The sequence below is a fragment of the Ziziphus jujuba genome, chromosome 1 (genome assembly GCF_031755915.1).
Source record: "Ziziphus jujuba cultivar Dongzao chromosome 1, ASM3175591v1".
Taxonomy (NCBI): domain Eukaryota; kingdom Viridiplantae; phylum Streptophyta; class Magnoliopsida; order Rosales; family Rhamnaceae; genus Ziziphus; species Ziziphus jujuba.
The window spans coordinates 32,833,475-32,851,101 of NC_083379.1; the positions used below are offsets into that span (position 1 = coordinate 32,833,475).

At 32.6% G+C, this 17,627-nt stretch overlaps 2 protein-coding genes across 4 annotated transcripts; one reads left to right on the forward strand and one right to left on the reverse strand.

Annotated features, from left to right (window-relative positions):
- Nucleotides 1-3,596: 3,596 nt before the first annotated feature.
- Nucleotides 3,597-9,243, forward strand: LOC107428309 (uncharacterized). 3 transcript variants are annotated; one of them, XM_060819361.1, is made up of 6 exons: nucleotides 3,597-4,243; nucleotides 4,384-4,498; nucleotides 4,632-4,746; nucleotides 4,897-5,844; nucleotides 7,423-7,552; nucleotides 8,905-9,062. In XM_060819361.1, exons 1-6 carry the CDS (start codon nucleotides 4,143-4,145, stop codon nucleotides 8,921-8,923), a joined length of 1,428 nt encoding a protein of 475 aa, XP_060675344.1. In that variant the 5' UTR covers nucleotides 3,597-4,142; the 3' UTR covers nucleotides 8,924-9,062. The 3 variants fall into 3 exon arrangements, with proteins under 3 accessions (XP_060675344.1, XP_048335019.1, XP_048335027.1); XM_048479062.2 differs by lacking the exon at nucleotides 7,423-7,552 and having other exon boundaries at nucleotides 8,905-9,243; XM_048479070.2 differs by lacking the exons at nucleotides 7,423-7,552; nucleotides 8,905-9,062 and adding an exon at nucleotides 6,634-6,653 and having other exon boundaries at nucleotides 3,604-4,243.
- A 1,306-nt stretch (nucleotides 9,244-10,549) lies between these two features.
- On the reverse strand, nucleotides 10,550-12,652 carry LOC107428469 (umecyanin). Its single transcript, XM_048479075.2, has 2 exons — nucleotides 12,314-12,652; nucleotides 10,550-11,142 (listed from the first exon to the last, which is right to left on the reverse strand). The coding sequence occupies exons 1-2, from the start codon at nucleotides 12,495-12,497 to the stop codon at nucleotides 10,820-10,822; spliced, it is 507 nt and encodes a 168-aa protein (XP_048335032.1). The 5' UTR covers nucleotides 12,498-12,652; the 3' UTR covers nucleotides 10,550-10,819.
- Between the last annotated feature and the right edge of the window lie 4,975 nt (nucleotides 12,653-17,627).

The window sequence follows — 17,627 nt, forward strand, 5'->3', positions numbered from 1 at the left end:
CCCCGATGCTACTGTGAAGGGGGCGTTCTTGCATGGAGCGTGGTTAGTTGTGGCAGCATGCCCAACTTGAATATGATGTGGGGATGTTCACCAAACGAGTACCAGTGTGCGATACAAATACCTTTAACTGGATGCTCGAGCAGCGAGGCAAATGCGAAGTTCATGAATGGGACAAGCATTTGGAATAAGTGACTGGTGCTCAGAAAGGAATTCATGCGTTGTTAAATGAGAGCACAAGCCGTAAGTAGTGCAGTTCTCTTTAATAATTGAGGGCTTGTTAGCCATGTGTTTCTTTTGGGGTATTGGTCTTAAGAATTACAGAAAATACCAAAAATAGATCCATTTTGACGAAGAGTCTTGACAGCCACAAAGAGTGGGGAAGAAAGAGCAAGCCAGTGCGGCTGGGTGGCAGAGGCCACGTTTGTCCAAGAGAAAAGACAACCTTGGCGAAGCGAATGAGAAGTCAAGACGAGTGGATGCGTGGAGCACTGTAAATTTGCCAGAGGGCAAAACTGGCTCAGAGGAGGAGCCGAGATACAAAAGTGAGCAAGATCGAGGCAAAGAACTAAGGAAAGGACTTAGTTCAAGGTGACACTAGGTGTCAACAGCCGAAATAAGGAGGTCGTAGAAGAGAGGACCTCCATTCAAGATGTGGTAACTCGTCGGGAAGAGGATGCCACTTGCGCAAGGGTTGGCGTTGGAAGCCACAAGAATAAATGCACACTCGAGGGATGTTGTGCATAAATTTGCCTTTGGAGAAGGCAAAGCTAACTTGAGAATTGCTAGCACATCACCATCGTGGAGATGGAAATTTGAGCGCGGGAACAAGAGCTAAGAAGGGAAACTTAGCTCGTCACGGCAACAGAGTGCCGAAAAAGCATGAAGTGGAGTTCAAGAGAGAGGAGAACTACCACATGAAGAACTCTCGAGTTTGGGTACCGTTGGGATAGTTGACGTAGGGGCACCACCTGAGAGGAGACGGTGTGCTCGATGAGAGGGTCAATGTCACCATCGGATTATTTGGTAGAGTTCGGTCCACGGGAGGACCTTGAAGGCAAGAGAGTGCCTTACTTTGGAGCTCGGGAAGCTATTCGTCCAAGAGGGACAATAAGCGTTGGCTTGGGTGCCAACAAAGGAAGAGAACATCGTCCAAGAAAGGACATGAAGTTGGCTAGAGCGATGCCAACAAGTGAAGAGAACATTTGTCCAAGGGGGACATGAGTCTGGCTTGGGTGCCAGCGAGATATACAAAAGGCAGAATTCGTCCGAGGGGGACACCATCTGCATATGGAGCTGAAAGTGCGGGGCGAAGCACTAATTTATGCACAAGGAGGTGCATGTTTTGAGGAAAGCTTGAGTTTGGGTGAACGCATGCAATAGGTCCTTGGCCAAGTCCAAGAGTGGGCGCGCGAAGGTCGTCACAGAGGGTGATTCTACAGAGGTAGAGGGACGACGTATGTAGGATCTTGAGTTTGAGCCTAAAGAGCTTATGTGGATGAAAGGTGTTGCGCGGAGTGCAGGAGTCTTGAAGATAGCAAGCGGGCACGTCGATGAGGGCATCGACGTAATGAAGTGGGGGAGGATGTAACGGTCCGCACCTTTAGAATGGCTTAGTGGCATTTTCGTAAATATTTGAAGGTCGGGATCTTCGATCCCGGGCCGTGGGAAGTTCTTAAGAATGTCACTAGGATGGTGCATATCGAATGGCAAGCCAAGATGTGAAGGTTTGCTAGAGAAAACCCCATTATGATTCCTCGCACAAAGTGATATCTATGGGTGCCAGAAAGGAAATGGCTCAATAAGCTCTTTAGGGGGGTGGTCCGTGTTGGCTCTCCACGGCCCCCGGCTCTGGCTTCGAGCTTGGGCTAAGCGAGCCTCCCATGGGCGACGGCAAGCCATGGGGCGGACATAAAGTGCCACGGAGGTGGTCTTATGTCTCCGAGGGACAGGGAGTCCCGAGGACAGTACCGGTAAGCGCTATGAGCTGGTATTGCGCGTCACTCCTGTGTCAGAGGCTAAGTGTAGCATTCGCTATGCCGTTTTCTATCGGCTATGCCAAGAACACACGTAGGCCTTTGTTACAAGGTTGTGGCAAATGTGCCAATGAGCGGGGGCTCGGGTTCTGCCTCGCTCAAGAGGGTTGGAAGCTAAATAGGCACGGACGGGGCGACACCGTGCCATCGGGTGACATTCATATGTGGGCTTCCAACCTTGTGTTGCTACCCTGAGGGCATGTTGGCATGATGCTGGTGTGCATGCTCTAGGGTCGGATGCTATTCGAGATGTGCATGGACCAAGGCCCGAGTGAAGAGATGAGTTGCTGGCTAGATCTTGGCACAAGATTGAGTAACAAGCTACCGAGTGGGCGCAAGGCCATCGGGCTAGCTTGCTGAGCGACATGAGCCATGACGACTATGGGAACCTCATGAGCATACAATTGGTATCAGATGGGTCGATATATGAACTCGGATAGTGAAAAGGCTGGCCATGACTGGAGAGTCTTGGCGCCGCATGGTCTATTCCGCTGCATAAAATGTAGGACCGTGACACATGGGAGTGTCAGGATGATGTTGAAGGCAGTGTTAGAGCTTTCCCAACCGATATATATATGTGTGTGTATATATATATATATATATATAAAATATTATATAATAAAAAAAATAAAAAATAAAAAATAAAAAATAAAAAATAAAGATAGTTTACATGTACTGTAGCTGCACAAAAGGTATCACTGCAGAAGGTTTCATTGATGGATGCACTCACTTTAATTTGGTAGGTACGTAGTATTAATTGAAAAGAAAAAAGAAAACAAAAAAGAAAGAAAGAAATAAGGAAAGAAATTTATTATTATTTTCTGTTTCGGGTCTGGCATTCTTCCCATGCTGCACATCTTCAGGTATGCTTCTAGGCATTATTTTATTTTATTGTTTTTTACCATTTATCATCACTGTGAGCCTTTTGAGAAAAATAAAAAAATAAAAAAAATCTCATCACTACGAGCCTCAAAATGCTCAAAAGTTACAATCTCAATGAATGGTTTATGAATTATGCAGTGGCTCTGCACTGCACTTCATCTTTCTTCGATAAGTATTTTGGGCTACAAAATAAATGGTTTCTATATGGCAAATTTCATATTATGAAACTAGCTCTTAATATATAATAATTGATATAATGACGTAACAAATACTTAAGATACAATATTCAAAATTACATTTACTCTATACATAAATGTAAGGATTTTGATTACAATATATACTATAAATTAGAAGGGATTAAAGGTTTTCAACCAGACCTAATGGTAAAAAAGTGTATTTTTGAATAAGCCAATTAGTACTATAGGTTGGAAATTTGTTGAGATATTACCTACTAATTAGATTTTTAATTTTAAATCAATAATTGAAATGTGACGGTTTTTAATCCTGTATTTGACACCTCAATAAGTTCCACCTTATGTTGTTGAGATACCATTGCTCATTAATGTAAATGCAAGAAGACAAAAGGAGATATTGATTCCCTTATAGATTTTACAAAAAAGAAAGAAAAAAACCTTTGGAAACCAAAATGTTCCACTCTGTTTGAAACTTGAAAGATGGGATGTGAATAACTTTTATATATATATTTTTAGGGTCTGTGCCCATGCTGGGGGTAAAATGAGGTGCCAAAATGGTGAAGGTATGGAGAATGGGGAGAAAATAGAGGGTACTTTTTGATACCCACCCAAAAAACCCAAGTCTCTTTTTTAATTCTTTATTTTTCCAAGGAGAGTGACCCCCAACATACAGAAAAGATTGAACATCAAACACTATGGTAAACTTTCTAAATTATTGGGGAAGACAGAAGAATGGGAAAGCTACCCTTCCTCTCTCTCACTCTCTCTCTTCCTCTCCCTTTCTTCTATGTACTGCCCAGCAAAAACTGTCCCATTGCGCAAACTTGGGGGAATGAAGAAGGAGAAGGAAGGGTGAAACAGAACAACAACAACAACAACAACAACAACAACTGACCCATCAATGCCCCCATGTAGAGTTTGTTAAAATTTTCTCCACCACAACCCCAGTAAATAGGCCTTCTATCATCTTTCTCTTTCTCTTTGACATTTTCTGCTCAGCGCTCAGCTTCAGCTTCTTCAGCTGCTTTCGAAGATGCCAAGGCCAGGCCCAAGACCTTACGAGTGCGTGAGGCGAGCTTGGCACAGCGATAGGCACAAACCCATGAGAGGTTCAATCATTCAGCAGATTCTCAGGTTTTTTTTTTTTTTTTCTTTTTCTTTCTTCTGGGTTTTTTCCTGTTTATGATTTCTTTTACTTGTGAGATGTCAAATTTTTTATTTTTTATTTTTTTTTGGCCCTCATTTTGTTGATTGCTCTCCATGTGTTTGATTAGGGTTGCCAGTGACGCTCATAGCCCTACAACTAAAAAGAATAAGGAATGGCTAGAGAAGCTACCAATTGTGGTTTTGAAAGCAGAGGAAATCATGTACTCTAAAGCCAATTCCGAGGTTTTCTTTTCTTTTTTTATTGTTATTTTTATTTTCTTTGTATTGCTTTTGGGTTTGGTAGATCTTTGATTGTGCATGCTTTTTTTGTTTTGTTTCTTTTCTATTACTCATTTTTCTCAGTTTAATCGCTTACGCTGAGTACCTGAACCCAGAAACTCTATGGGATAGAGCAAATGACGCTATTAACACAATCATCCGGAGAGATGAGAGCACTGAAACCGGAGAGCTTTTGCCGCCTTGTGTTGAAGGTAACCAATTTAACGATCTCTTTTTCAACACTGGATGATTGTGTTCCTTGGTTGTAAATTTAAATGTGTATTTAGCTCTCAGAAGTGGTTCAAATATGAGCTGTAATGTGCATTCTTTTTTTGGTTCCTCCCTGTAATTTTTTTGTTCAGCTGCTCTTAATCTGGGTTGCATTCCGGTGAAAGCTTCAAGAAGCCAACGTCACAGTAACCCAAGGAGTTATCTTACCCCAAGAGCTCAAGAACCTGTGTCAGCATCTACTAGAGTTTTGGATAAAACTAGTGGTGAACGATGCCCTCAGTTATTGCCACTTCACTCAGGGAATCAGTTGAACTTTCCAAGAGCCCCAGCTATGAATTCTGCACTTTTTCTTTCAGAGTCTAACACCCATGTCAAACAAATTAACAACAACCTCACCGCCCCTCGCAATTACCCTTTTTTACTTGAGAATGTTCCCACTGGTCATCATAACCTGTCAACTGCAACCAATACTAATACCCCGATTAACTTGGGTTCGGTGTATCCATTGTATTATGGAACTCAATACCAATCTGAAGAGTCTCGGTTGGGCCCTCAGATTTCTGGAAATGCACATTCTAGGACTATTTATGTTGGCACGCCGGTGCACGCATCAAATGCTGAGCGCACTAAGCAGGATTGTTTCTCCTGTAAAAGTGCCGAAAATGTTTCTAACAGGATTGGTCAAGAAGATATCATGAACACCCAGGAGAAGCCACGAGAGCCAGAGTGTGATTTATCTTTGAGTTTGGGCCTAATCTCACACCACCCATGTATGAACACCGAGAAAAGTTTGGCATGTGAAACAGAAGATGTTGGTTCAAGCAGTTCTCAGGAGGGGGGCAAGATGAGTGAGATGTCGCCTACTATAAGTAAGGAATTCTGTTTCTTTCCAAGCAAGACTGCTTATGATCCCTTTGAATCTACTTCAAGAATGTGGAATTCAGAGGGTGAAGGACAGAATTTGGAGGCCACTCTAAGAAAGCGTAAGGCACCATTTAGTAGGAATGAGGAGGATGAGCAATTTTGTTGGCAACCAGATGTCTCATCCAACTGGTTTACTGGTCGAATTACAGGGCCAGGTTTGTAGGCGATCTTTTCTTGTTGTAGTATATATGCTTAAAAATCTGAGATCCCCAATATATGCTGTTTTGAATCCTGTTGTGGGAACTCTACTTTATTGTAGCTTTGATTATGAAGTTTTAAAAATTAATGTTGAGATGCAAGCTGCAATGGTGGGAAGGTATGTTGTAAATGTAATCTTTGTTTGATTCAAATTTAGTAATCAATGACAAATTAACATAACTACAAGATTGAGACATCAGGCTTCCTAAGCTTCCTATAGCATCTAAAATAATCTGGTGTGATCATTTAATTTGAACAATTAGTAACTTATGTATATAAAAAAAAAAAGAAAAAAAAGAAGAAGTTGAGTTATGATACCACATAATGATGAAAAAAATAGAAACGTTAAGGACCACAATGCATTACATTGGATGCGATTTCAGTAAGATTTGGTATATATCCTACGGCCTCCACAAATGGTTTCTCAACTCTGTTATGATTTCTCTTATTGGAATCCAAGAACTACAAAAAATAAACTTGTAAGAATCTGTCATGCATGAATTGCTTTAGGTACTGGAGACTTAAATTGTTGCAATTGTTAGGCCATATGTTGAGTGGTGATTAATGATTTTGCAATGACGAGACTAAATCCACGAAATTTTGGATACAATTCTTAATCCCTTGTTTATAGGAACATTCTATCATACTCTTTTTTTATTCTTTTGGCCAAGCTCAAATTGCCGGGGATCAGCTAGTGGTTATTTTCCATATGTGATCTATAGATGATATAATTATGTTTTTGCCAGGTTAGTGATTAAGGATTCTGAACGGGAATAGAAAGCTTTTGGAGAAAGATATTGATTTTGATGAAGGTTGTGACAAGGGGTGTAGATTGCCTGGGGTGGTGGGGACCCATTGGGGTGTGAGAGAGTACAAAGAATTGTTGTGAGGCTTTTATTTATTTGTTTGTTTATGTTTTTCCTGGTTGGAAATGGAGCCAATGTTTCCTCTGACACAACATGCATTATGGGAGATGAACCTTTAAACATTTGTTTTGGAATTTTAAAGTGTAGCCTTAGGGTACTTTTAACAAAAGGCTCGTTTTTTTTTCTTAGTAGATTAGAGTAGCCCTGTTGGACCCTGTTTGTGGACATGCTGCATCATTGGGAGGCATAACTCATATTGTTAGCAATAAGAATGGATGATTGATATGGACTAATATGAGGGTTCTGTTGTCAGTGAAGTTTTTTGTCTGATGAAATGGTGGATGATGGTTGATCCTTGGGTAAAGATAGTGTGAGGATTCTTACTATCACATAAATGGGGATTCTGTGGATAAAATTCCGGGATTCCTTTGAGTAACTGATCAAATTATCGTCTATAGCTGTCTGATGCTGTCATAGGGAAGCTTGATGTGAAATTAATCTCTTTCAATTTATTCATTTCCTGTTTGGCTGGAAGTTGTGGGGTTAAACTGTTTCTCAGAAACTTTATATTCTTGTCTGCATTGGTTGGCTTAGCCACTACTACTATTAGTGATTTTCTGGTATATGAAAGTGAAGTAGTATTTTGTTTTTTTGTTTATTTATGGACAGAAATAGGAATTATCATGCAATCCAACTCCCTTGATCTGAGGCAAAAGTACTCTTGTAAAAATCTTAGATTTCATGGACTATGGGTGAAGTTTAGAAAATTAGACCAGCCAAACTTCATCTTTTTTGAGAGGTACACCTGTTGTCTTTTTGGTCATTCTGCATAGTAGATTAGTGATCTTCCTGTTTGCATTGATAAACGTTTTCTTAATGCTTAGAAGTAATCATAGGTTTCTTGTCTTGTGAACCTCCTCCTGTAGAAGGATATATATATATATATATATATATTTATAGCTATTAGCATTCCTTGTTTTGAGCTGCCAAGTTCTGTTAGAGATTTTACTGCTAATCCTTGCTGATTGGAGTTCTTGGTTGCAACAGTAAGTTTGATGAATTACTGGGTTTTAAGTTGTGGGTGAGAGTCTCAAAGTCGCTGGTATCACAGCAATTATTGTGAACTTTATTATAGTGGTAAAAATTTAATATGTTTGTGTATATAGTTTGAGGTACTCCAATATCTTGCAAATAAATTTCTGATTGATTGTAAATCTAAGATTCAGTAAGATAGTTTTAGGTACATGAACCAACCTGTGCCCATTATGCCCTCATCTTTAATATCAGGTTCTTAATGCTTGAATGGTTGTTAAAATTGGTTATCCCCAAAGTCCCAATTAATTTCCCCTTGTTTCCATGTAATTCAGACGGTCTACATGATCACCTCCGTTTAACCATTATCGAAGGGAAGTGCATTTGTAATTTAGTATGCTTAGTGTTTTTTTATTTTTATTATTATTATTTTTCGAATGACTAATAGTCATATCCTTGCTATCAGATTTCTGTCCATGATTGTGGGTAAAATTTTCAATCACACAAACAAAACTACATTTTCTTTAACGGGATTTGCTCTCCAATAGCAATAAAACAAGGAATAGTCTTGACAAAAAGACCAGGACAGGGAATAAAAAAAAAAAAATCTGGTAACAGAGACAAGGAATAATCTTTTGCGCAAAAAAAAGAGAAAAAAAAAAAGACTGCGAATAAGAAATCTGCAAAAATATCCATTGGGATGTTTACGTGTCAAGTCATTACCATAGTAAAGTTAATTCGCAGCTTTGCATCCCCCACACATTCCCGTCTCTATCATAATCACCCTCTCTTACCTTCCTCTTCCTTTACAGTCTAGTCTCCATCCAGTTTTTACTGGTAATTGTATATCTAAAAGTAGACAAATTATCAACCTAACCTTTACCTTTGTGACCTAAATTTTAAAGTCATCTCAGTAAGCATTGTATTCTCTTTTAGGATAAAATTGTTTCTGGGCTTTGCAATTGCATCATTTTTTCTTTTTTTCTTTTTTAATATTATCAGAAACATTGTTGTCTGACTTATTTTATTAGTGTGTAATTTCATTGAGAAATACAGCATTTTGTATATACTTTATATAAAATGATTGGGTTGGTACATTGTGAGAACTTAATTTTTAAGCCAACGAAGAAACAAGTAAGGCGGACATTACTGCAAACAAAGCACCAACAGACACAGACGAAGCCGAATCTGCTTGTGGTGCTGCTGCTGCAGGACTCGAAGAGGTTGGAGAGCTCGGAGAACCTGAAGGGCTTGGAGAACCTGAAGATGAAATTTTGACAGCCAACTTCTGGCCGTGTTCGCAGTGCTTACCCACGGTGCAAATGAAGTAGTGAGTACCGGCTGATGTAAGAGGAAGAACAACTGAGCTTTCAGATACATCTGCACTTGTTGCGGTGCAGCTTTCATATTCTTCCTTTGTCACCTTAGCCACATTATGTGGTCCATTCCACTTGAAGTCTGCAATCGCAGATACAAAACACATTTTTTCGTTTTAAATTCAGAAAATTGTTATATATATATATATATATCTATATTTGCTGAAATGTATGTAAGATAAAAAAGAGGATTTTAATTTGCAGTTACACCAACTTTGGTATGATATGAATTGTCGCACTAACTTTGGTGTAATGTAACATACATCACACCTGATTGGGCTGGAACATATGGAAGATACGAAGAGGAGGAAACGAATGCTGACCTAATTTGTCTCCGACATGGAAGGTCTGCTTGTCAGCCCAGGAGGAATAGAAGTTCATTTCTGTGGGAATGGTCCAACCCAAAGCATCTCCAACTTCATGTGTGACAGCAGCCTGACCCTGTTGGAAGGCTAACCCAAGGATCAACAACCCAATCAAACTCGTGTAATGCCTATCCATTTCCTTTGTGTTTAAAAGATTGATCTTCCTCGTTCTCTTTGTTTTCTCAGTGTTTTTTGTGAAGGAAATGGGATTGTTCCTCAGAGTTTGAATCCAAGTTAGGTTCTTATAGGTATTTAGTTCATAGGAAGATTGCAAACCACCCATTTGTTTGAAGGAACGTAAATTTGAGAGTTGAATTACTATAAAAAGACCTTTTTTTTTTTTTTTTTGTTTTGATAAAACTATAAAAAGACATTCGATGCCTCGGCTTTTGCATTTTCGAGGAACAATGATGTTTATTTTCAAAATGTGATTAGCAGTTGGCCACATGTATAATTAAATAAATATTTTCAACCGGAAAATAAGTGATATTTATAGGTCATATTTGAGAGCAAATTGGAAACTAATATTACATTGAATCTCTCGGCTGGAACCGTATTTTTCAAAATATGTGTTCTGAGTTGTGAAAAGTGAAGTTGTTGAGATGTTGAAACTTTTAGTCATCATCATCTAGACGATTAAGTTCTAAGAATAGACCAAGTGCCTATACATCTAGTAATTTTCTTTTCTTCGTTTAGGTTATTTATTCATACATCTAGTAAATTTTGGTGGATGCCCTCTGCCGTTGCTATATTGTTGAGTCGTTGACCATTTGGCCTTGTATTAAGGAATAAGCCTAAAATGATAAAATAATCAAACTAATAGCCCCTGTTTTCAACCCATATAAAATAAGAAAGATCTAATTTTGCATCACACTCTAATCAGCTTCCATTTTAACTATATAAAATACACAATATATAGTTTTTAGATTAATCTTCTTAAAAAAAAAAAAAAAAAAAACTCCGGGCCTATAATTCCAAACTTAACACAAATTTGAAGAAACAATACAAGAACAAAGAACAATATAGTTTAACAAATCTACTCTGAAACATGAGTTTATTTCACTAGTACCTTATACATCAATAACCAAAAAAAAGAAAAAAAAGAAACAAAAAAAAAAAGGGAAGGGTTATTCAACAGCGTATTTCAACAACACAAATACGATGTGAACGAATTATTCTAAGGATATTGCCATATCACATGCCCACTAACTAATTTTAGGTTCATAAACAAAGGATGATACACTCAACAATTCGAACTACCATACAATAATGGCATACAAAAACATTTTCAAGTCAGGCCATGAAATACACAAATAACATGGAGGTTGTCGCAAATAAAGCATTTACGTACACATGAGCGGAAACCGAGGCCGAAGGAGGAGGAGGAGGCGACGCCGACGGTGTGGAAGGAGTTGTAGAATTGGAAGCACTGACGTTGATTTCCAACTTCTGGCCTGAATTGCAGTGATCACCAATGGTGCAAAGGAAGTACAGCGGACCCTCTTTTGTAAGTTCCAGAACTCCTGAGCTACTGAATTTAATACTGGGCTTTTCGCAATTCTCGTATTGGGTCTTTGATGCCTCGGCCACATCATGGGTCCCAGTCCAGTTGAAGCCTGATTTATTAATGGACATAATTATAATTGTAGATTTAATATGAAAGTTCGGATCAATAAAAATATAAAATTTTCTTACGATTTAAATTATTAAGTTTTTTAAAGGATAAATTATTTTTGGTGAACAAAAACAAAGTTTTTTTTAATTTTATTTTATTTTTATTATGCTTAATTTTCTAAAGTAATTTAAACAAAATTAAAAAAAAATAGTTTGGTGAAATTTAAAAAAAAATTGTTTTTAAAAGATACAGCATTTTTAGAGATAAGGTGTCCTTCCTCCAATTGGTTTTATACCAAATTATACCAAATTAATTTTTAAATTTTATATGTACGGTATAGCTTTGTTTTTGAATTTAATATTCAATATGAAAATCTAATATCCCATACAAATAATAAAAAATACCAAGTAAACGTGATATTTATGTAAGTGAGGTTAGTTGAATTGGATATTCATACCTACGTTTGCAAAGTCATGGTTTGCCAAAAGTGACGAAACATTATTGTTAAAAAAAAAAAAAAGAAGAAAAAAAAAAACTTAAAGGTGATTCCCACTCAGTCTTCATCTTTATTGATTTCTTTTTTAATTTTTAATTTTTTAAAGCTGAAATCCTTATCTCCGGAATTTCTCCACCAAGAACAAACCTCAAGCATTGCAATATCTTTCTCTTCAGAAAAAAAAAAAAGAAAACAATTTTCCTATAATTTTTTCCCCTTTAACACCTATAAATAATCAAGTTGGAAAAAAATATCCCCAGTTCTCCATGGATATGTTCTACTTTGGAGTATCTTTTCCATCATCAAGACCCAAGTCGTAGACTTGGGCATATCGACCAGAAAAACAAAAAAAAAAAAAGCAAAAAAGAAAAAAGAAAATCACCATAAAATTATTATCTAATTTTATAAAATATAAAACATAAGGTAAATAACGAAATAGATGTAAGCTCCCTGGACTTTTTCTTTTTCCTAGTCGTACTTTTTGGTTTATAGTTAAAAAAAAATTAGAAATGGATTTTTTTTTTTAAAGAAAAAATAGTGAAGAAAAGTTTGAAAAAAAAAAAAACCAGAAAAAATTGCAATATACATAATTGGGAAGAGAAGAGAGAGAAAATTAATCAATTAAGGAGAAAATAAAGGGATTCATAAAATAAATTAAAAAAAAAAAAAAACTCACTTAAAGAGTCCCCGACGACAAAAGTCTTATCGGCAGCCCACTCTTTGTAATAGGTGGTGTTGGGAGGAACAACCCAACCGAGAGACCCTCCTACTTCATATGTGGTCACTGCTTCTCCACCCTTGGATAAGATGATCACAAGGATCAAACATCCCATAATCAAACCCATCACACGGCTTCCCATTTTGGTGATCTCAGGTCGTCCCTGTTTCTTGGTTTGAGGTTTTGGATTGATTTTAATTTATAGAGATAGAACGAACAAAAGTATATTTATGTTAATATTAAAGGTTATAATGGAGGGAGCTGGAAATGATTTTCTGACCACCCAATTTTTTGGCAGACTAGTCAGTCTTATTAGTTTTTATTCAATAGCTACGCTACTTTTTCAACGTTCTGGTCTTTTGGGTAATAAAAGATAAAAGTCAATAATGGTGTTTGAAAAGTCTTTGTATATTAAGTCATTTACAATAAAAAAAAATAAAAAAAATCATTATTTATATGGTCGTTTTCTAACACGTGGACTTTATGGTATGAAATGAAGGTTGCTGGCATCTTCCATTCCATTTCTCACTTACCTCTTCTTTTTGTTTTTATCAAAAATTTCTTTCTTTTTCTTTTTCCTTTTCTGTTTTTTTTCGAAAACCGAAAAGATATATATGTAGTTGTCAAATTTGTAATTTTCTTTTTTTTTTAATTTAATGATTGTGGAAGACTTTTTTTTACAATATCTTTTCATAAATTTTTAAATATATTATTATTAATATATAAAAATAAATATATTAAAAAATTTATAAAAAATAATTGTGAAGGATAACATTGATAACGGTTAAATATATTTAATTTTTGTAATCTAACATTCGTATATAATATTTTATTTTTTATTATAAATTTTTTATCATACTGAAATCATATATGTATATATAATATATAATATAATATAATCATACATACATAATTTATCCAAAATTAGATAAAATCTCGAAGTCAAGTGCATGAGTCATGAGACAACTAGAATTTTTTTTTTTTTTTTTTGGGTAATACATGAAACAATTATAATAGTATGTTGGTTCCATGCAGCCATATGATATGTATGATACAGTATAACAAACTATTCATAATAAAAAATTTAATAATTATTTTTGTAAAGTCCACTTGTTTCATCTTATTGTTGCATTTATACGTGATTATTGGTATCTTGTTAACAAATAAAAATAATGTAGTGCAAGAGCATCGGTTATTTAAAAGTTTTGATTTCTCTATTTTAAAGAGTTATATTAATTTTTTATAATTTTTATAAGTTAAAAAAATTAAAATACAGAATATAGTTTGACTTTTCAAATGTAAAAAGTTAAATTTATTTTTTATATAAAGCTTTGATATATTTATTTATTATATCTATAATTTTTAATGTATAATTAATAATTTTATTTAATCTCATATATATATATATATATTTTATGTATATAAAAAAAAACTTTGTTGTAATTAAGAGTAATTATTTATTGGAAAATAAAAATAATGAGTCATATTGAAGTTGGATAAAAAAATTTACTTTTTATTTATTAGATTTTCTAAGATAGTTTTTATTTTGAAAATCATGCTTTTCAAAATAAAAAGTGCCTATGGGATGTTAACACCAAAAGAAAATGAGCATTAGCCACATACTGTTTGACCAGGACAAACTATTGTAGCTAAAATCACTCTTGACCACATCAAATAATTTGTAATCAGAGTAATTAATTTTAGTGTGTTATGGCTAAGAACTTTTAGCTATAAGTTTATTGACCATAACATATTAACAACATTTATTGTAATTAAAAACATTCAGTCACGAAATTGAAAGTTTTAGTTATGATATTGTGGCTAATATATGTTTTTTCTTTTTATTTTTTTCGGTGTAATAGTTGTATATAAATTTTTCCCATACGACAGACACATGACATGGTGACGTTGCTAGCTGACATATAGACCGCGACACAAAATGCGTAGTACCCATTAGTTGTTATTATTGTTTATTTATTTTCTTTAAAAGCACAATCCACAATAAAATATCTTATATTTTTATTTATGTAATCTCCGTCTATGTTATAAAATTACTCCACTTGTAATCTGGTGTTTTTAAAAATCTTTCGTATTAAAGATTAATCGGGGTGGAAGATAATTTTATATTTAATCATTTAGCATCAAATCACGTTGACTAATTTATATAATATATATATATATAAAAAACCAATGAATGTTATTTGTCAGGATATTATCATTTTAATTTTTTTCTAAAATTATTTATTTTATTTAAATTTGTGATATTATCTTTTATAGTTGTATCTAAATATTTATAAAATCAAAATTTGTTTTGAAATAAATTTTACATTATTTATTTATTTATTAATATTGATAACAATCTATATTATATATAAAAATAAAATAGTCACGTATGAATACTTAAGTTTCTTTCCAAAAACATAAAAAAAATATTCATTAATTATTATTAAGTTGTCAAACAACCATAATAAGATTCTATCATAGATTTTCTTTATTTTTGATAAAATTGATTGTGAAATTAATGGAATAAATATTTGATTATAAATATTTTATATAGAAAAGCGATTGATATTGTATATATTTGATTTTATTTAGTTTTGATAAAATTGATTGTGAAAATTATAGAATAAATATTTGATTGTGGACATTTCATATAGAAAATCAATTGATATTGTATATTACAATAATATAAATACACACACACACACACACATATATATATATATATATATATAAAATATTTTATATAACAATCACAATGATAAGATTATTTGTAGTTATTTGAGTAAGCATTATATGAAAAATAATAAAGATATGCATAATTTTGTCATTAAAAAAATTACATAAGTAATGTTTTATTTTATTAATAGAAAAAAAATTGAAATATTATTTTTAGAATATAATTGTTAAATATGGCAAAGTAGGATTTCTATTCAAAACATATTATTTGATTTTATTTTATTTACCAAATAAGCCAAATATATTTGGCTATAAATTTGTTAGCACCACCTTTAGATTTTTTAAAATTTTGGTGTTCAATATTTTGGTTATTAGTGTTTTATATTATTTTATTTTGGTGTTTTTTATTCTTTCAAATTTCAATTTAGATTATTAGGTTTTTTTCTATTTTTTTATTGCTTAATTTTAATTTACTTTTTTTTTTTATTGGATGAATCCTTATCATGATCGTCCGAATGATGAGCATGGACATGAACCATGCTTTAAATTTTTTTGTTAAAGATGATGAATCTCATAACAAAGTTGACAATGTTGAAGTAGAATATGTTGCAAAAACTAATCCAAAATATATATTTTTTTTTTTTGAGGAAGATTCTAGATTGATTTTTTATTCACCTTTATGTATAATCTTTTTCAAGATGATGGAGGACAAGTATTTGAAAAGGAGAAGATATAAGAAATTCTTCAAGTCAAGGGCATTTAAAAAAAAAAAAGAACGAGACTAATTTTTTGGCACTCAGGTGATACTGAAATTTTCGAAATTTGTAAGAACTGCATTGAAAAAGAAACAACGTATGTATATTAAGCGTTTATCCTAGAAAATTTAGTTGTTTTTTCTTTATAATTTTTCATTTTTCATTTTATCAGAATCTATTGTGTTTGAAAAATAATGTTTTGATTTTTATTTGGATTGACATATAAATAATAGTTTTATTTTATTTACTAATTTTTTTAATATTTTCAATTTACATTACCCTAAATATTTCCAATATTTCAATATTTTTCAAGTTACGTTGTCATGAATGTTTCCAATAATGCAATGTTTTCTAATAATGTATATAGTAAAATGTCTTTATATATTAAAATTTAAAATTATTTTTGGCAAAATATTTGAAAATATTCCCAAAGAAATGGTAAAATTGTGTTTGGTAAGTATTAAATGTTGTATAATATATGGAAAATAATATTTAAAAGTATATAGCAGTAAACTAAAGAATTTAATTTGAAAATTTGAAAAGTAATGTCCAATTTTAAAACTAATAATAGAGATTTTAATCTATGTATATGTCAATTTGCTTGAATTCTATACATGAGAATAAATTTTAACTCAAGTAAAAGTTATAATGATGAATATATTGGAAAAAAATAAAAGAGTTATTTTTATAATTCTACTAAAAGTTATGGTTAGTGTTATAAGTAATACAATTAAACATAAATAAAAAGAAAAAATAAAAGTTATTTACATCAAAAATTAATTTATTTGTTTATGTTTATTTATCTAATATTAGATACAATTACTTCCTAAATATTAATTAATTGTCATTTATGTAGATATTTCATTACTTTTAAAAATATATCTTCTTAATTAAGTAAAAAATCTGATAACAAATTATAAAAAATACTTAGCATATAAGAAAATAAAATATTAATAAATTATAAAAAATTTATACAAATGCCATTTTTTAATCGATAAGAAGAATTACATCATATAATATACAAAAAAACTACTTTATACATTACATTGATATTACATAAGCATAAGTTAGTTAATCATTAATTTGAAATTTTAAAATTTAAAATTTGAAAATATTAATTTATATAAATTTTTTATTTCATAAATTATGAAATTAACTACCCTTATTGAATGCCATTAATTTTAAATTTTAAATTTTTAATATAAGGCTTTTTAAACTTTAAAATTTAAAAATTTGGTTCACATAAATTATTTGTGGATATTATTTACCAAGAGTAAATAGTCTATCAATTTAAAATGGGTAATTTCAATACAAAACTATTCAAATTTTAAATTTTACATACTATTATAATGAGTTTTTAATGTAAGCAATTTAAGATTATCATACTAAAATATCAATTATGATATTGAGATATCAAAATTTAAAATTTGAAAATTTCCATCCATAAAAAAAAAATTATTAATCCTAGAACTTTTAAAACAATCTTTTTAACCAAGTCAAAATTAGGATAATAAATTATGGAAAAATACTCTCATTTTAATAAATTAAAAAAAATCCAGTTACTTCATAAATATTAATTAAATATCATTTATGTACGGTTAATATTACGATTAGTAATTAAGCTATATTTAATTTCATTTAGGTTTTAAATATGAAAACAATAAAGGTAAAAAGATAACTAATTATTTAAGATATGTTGGTCTAAAATACCCAAATTGAATTTTTTTGCTCCTAAACATTCAAATTATAATTTTTAAATAGTAATAATAAATTTGAAAATTAACCATGTAATTAAAAAAGCTTGAATAAAGCTACTTTTATTTTCTAGGATGTAATAA

Excerpts from the sequence above, each read along its gene's own strand:
- LOC107428469 (XM_048479075.2), bottom strand. The coding sequence starts at position 12,497 with ATGGGAAGCCGTGTGATGGGTTTGATTATGGGATGTTTGATCCTTGTG. Across the intron at positions 11,143-12,313 it reads TGTCGTCGGGGACTCTTTAA|GCTTCAACTGGACTGGGACC; the intron begins GTGAGTTTTTTT and ends TTAATAAATCAG.
- LOC107428309 (XM_048479062.2), top strand. The coding sequence starts at position 4,143 with ATGCCAAGGCCAGGCCCAAGACCTTACGAGTGCGTGAGGCGAGCTTGG. Across the intron at positions 4,244-4,383 it reads ATCATTCAGCAGATTCTCAG|GGTTGCCAGTGACGCTCATA; the intron begins GTTTTTTTTTTT and ends GTGTTTGATTAG. Across the intron at positions 5,845-8,904 it reads TGGTCGAATTACAGGGCCAG|CCAACGAAGAAACAAGTAAG; the intron begins GTTTGTAGGCGA and ends TTAATTTTTAAG.